Source organism: Bison bison, unplaced genomic scaffold (genome assembly GCF_000754665.1).
Source record: "Bison bison bison isolate TAMUID 2011002044 unplaced genomic scaffold, Bison_UMD1.0 scf7180017864155, whole genome shotgun sequence".
Taxonomy (NCBI): Eukaryota; Metazoa; Chordata; class Mammalia; order Artiodactyla; family Bovidae; genus Bison; species Bison bison.
Genome location: NW_011494727.1, coordinates 2,002,067 through 2,003,572, shown reverse-complemented (window position 1 = coordinate 2,003,572; position 1,506 = coordinate 2,002,067). Strand labels below are relative to the sequence as shown.

General features: G+C 58.0%; 1 protein-coding gene across 1 annotated transcript in view; it reads left to right on the top strand.

Annotated features, from left to right (window-relative positions):
* FURIN (furin (paired basic amino acid cleaving enzyme)) overlaps positions 1-1,506 on the top strand; it is a 10,062-nt gene that overhangs the window by 1,638 nt on the left and 6,918 nt on the right. Inside the window, exons 4-5 of the mRNA XM_010841140.1 lie at positions 93-169; positions 459-547. Coding sequence (XP_010839442.1) covers positions 93-169; positions 459-547 — 166 coding nt within the window. The remainder of the gene's footprint in view (positions 1-92; positions 170-458; positions 548-1,506) is intronic.

The following is a 1,506-nucleotide window of genomic DNA, read 5'->3' as shown; positions in this document are numbered from 1 at the left end:
AATTATGTGAGGAGGCGGGGAGGGGAGTCCAGGGACGGTCCTGCTCTGCTGGAGTGTCCAGGCTGACCCTATGATGGCCACCTCCCTTCCAGGATCCTGGGGCCAGCTTCGATGTCAATGATCAGGACCCTGACCCCCAGCCCCGGTACACACAGATGAATGACAACAGGTAAGAACCGGTCCCTGGCCTCTGTCTCCCTTCTCATTTCCATCAAGGAAGCAGACGAGCCCCGTCCGAGAGGCTGAAGTCTTTTCCGCAGTCCTGGTCTAGCTGGGGCGCTGCGGGAGGGTCTGGTCAGAGTGGAGAGTGTCTATGTATGTGTGTGGGGGTGGGGGGTTGTCTGTGCATAGACGTGGGACAGCAGGCTAAGGTGGAGGGGCGTGTGGCCCCTCCCGCTCTTCAGGCTGCCCCTGCCATGCTTGGTCCACTGCTAATGCTGTGCTCTTGACCCCGGCAGGCATGGCACACGGTGTGCAGGAGAGGTGGCTGCGGTGGCCAACAATGGTGTCTGTGGTGTAGGCGTGGCCTACAATGCCCGCATTGGAGGTGGGTGTGGGCCTTAGCCACCCTGTCTTCAGGACCACCCTTTCTGGTGGATTCTTCTGTATTCACTTCCCATCCAACCAGTGTCCTCACTTTCCTGCCGTACATCCTTCTGACCACATGGCTCTTCTATAGAGGGTTCTTAGCAACTCAGAGGGGCTTCCCAGGTGGCTCAGCGGGTAAAGAATCTGCCTGCCAATGCAGAAGATGTGGGAGACTCAGGTTCGATCCCTGGGTGGGGAAGGCCACTCTCCCCGCAACCCCCCACAGAGGAGGGCATGGCAAGCCACTCTAGTATTCTCGCCTGGAGAATCCCATGGACAGAGGAGCCTGGGAGGGCCACAGGGCCATGAAGAGTTGCAGTTCAAAGAGCTGAAGGCATCGTCTTCTGCTGGTGGCCCTGTGCTGCAGGGCGGGAGGAGTGTTTATTTGTTTTTAATATTTATTTGACTGCATCAAATCTTAATTGTGGCACACCGGATGTTTCACTGCTGCACACAGACTCTAGTTGTGGTGGACTGGCCCAGTAGGTGTGGAGCGCTGGCTTAGCTGGGCTGTGGCATGTGGGATCTTAGTTCCCCGACCAGGGATCAAACTCATGTCCCCTGCATTGCAAGGCGAGTTCTGAACCAATGGACCACCAGGGAAGTCCCGGGGGGACCGTTTCTTAGCAGGAGTTGCCCCAAAACCTCATCTTCCACTCTGAAGGGCCTTGAGCTCCGTGCTCCTTTGAGACCCCAGAGATTTGTCCTAGTCCAAAATGTGTGGTTGAGGGCTGGAGAGATCTCCCCTTTCCCCTGGGTCTTGTCTTCAAAAGGCAGAGGCCACCCAAGAAGCCAGGGGCTCAGGGTTTCTTAGCACCAGCCTCTGCCCTCCCCTTCCGGGTGCAGGGCTGGATGTGCTCCTGGGGGTGCCCCTGACAGCTGGACCCACGCAGCCTCTCTCTCCCTGCCCCCCTCTGT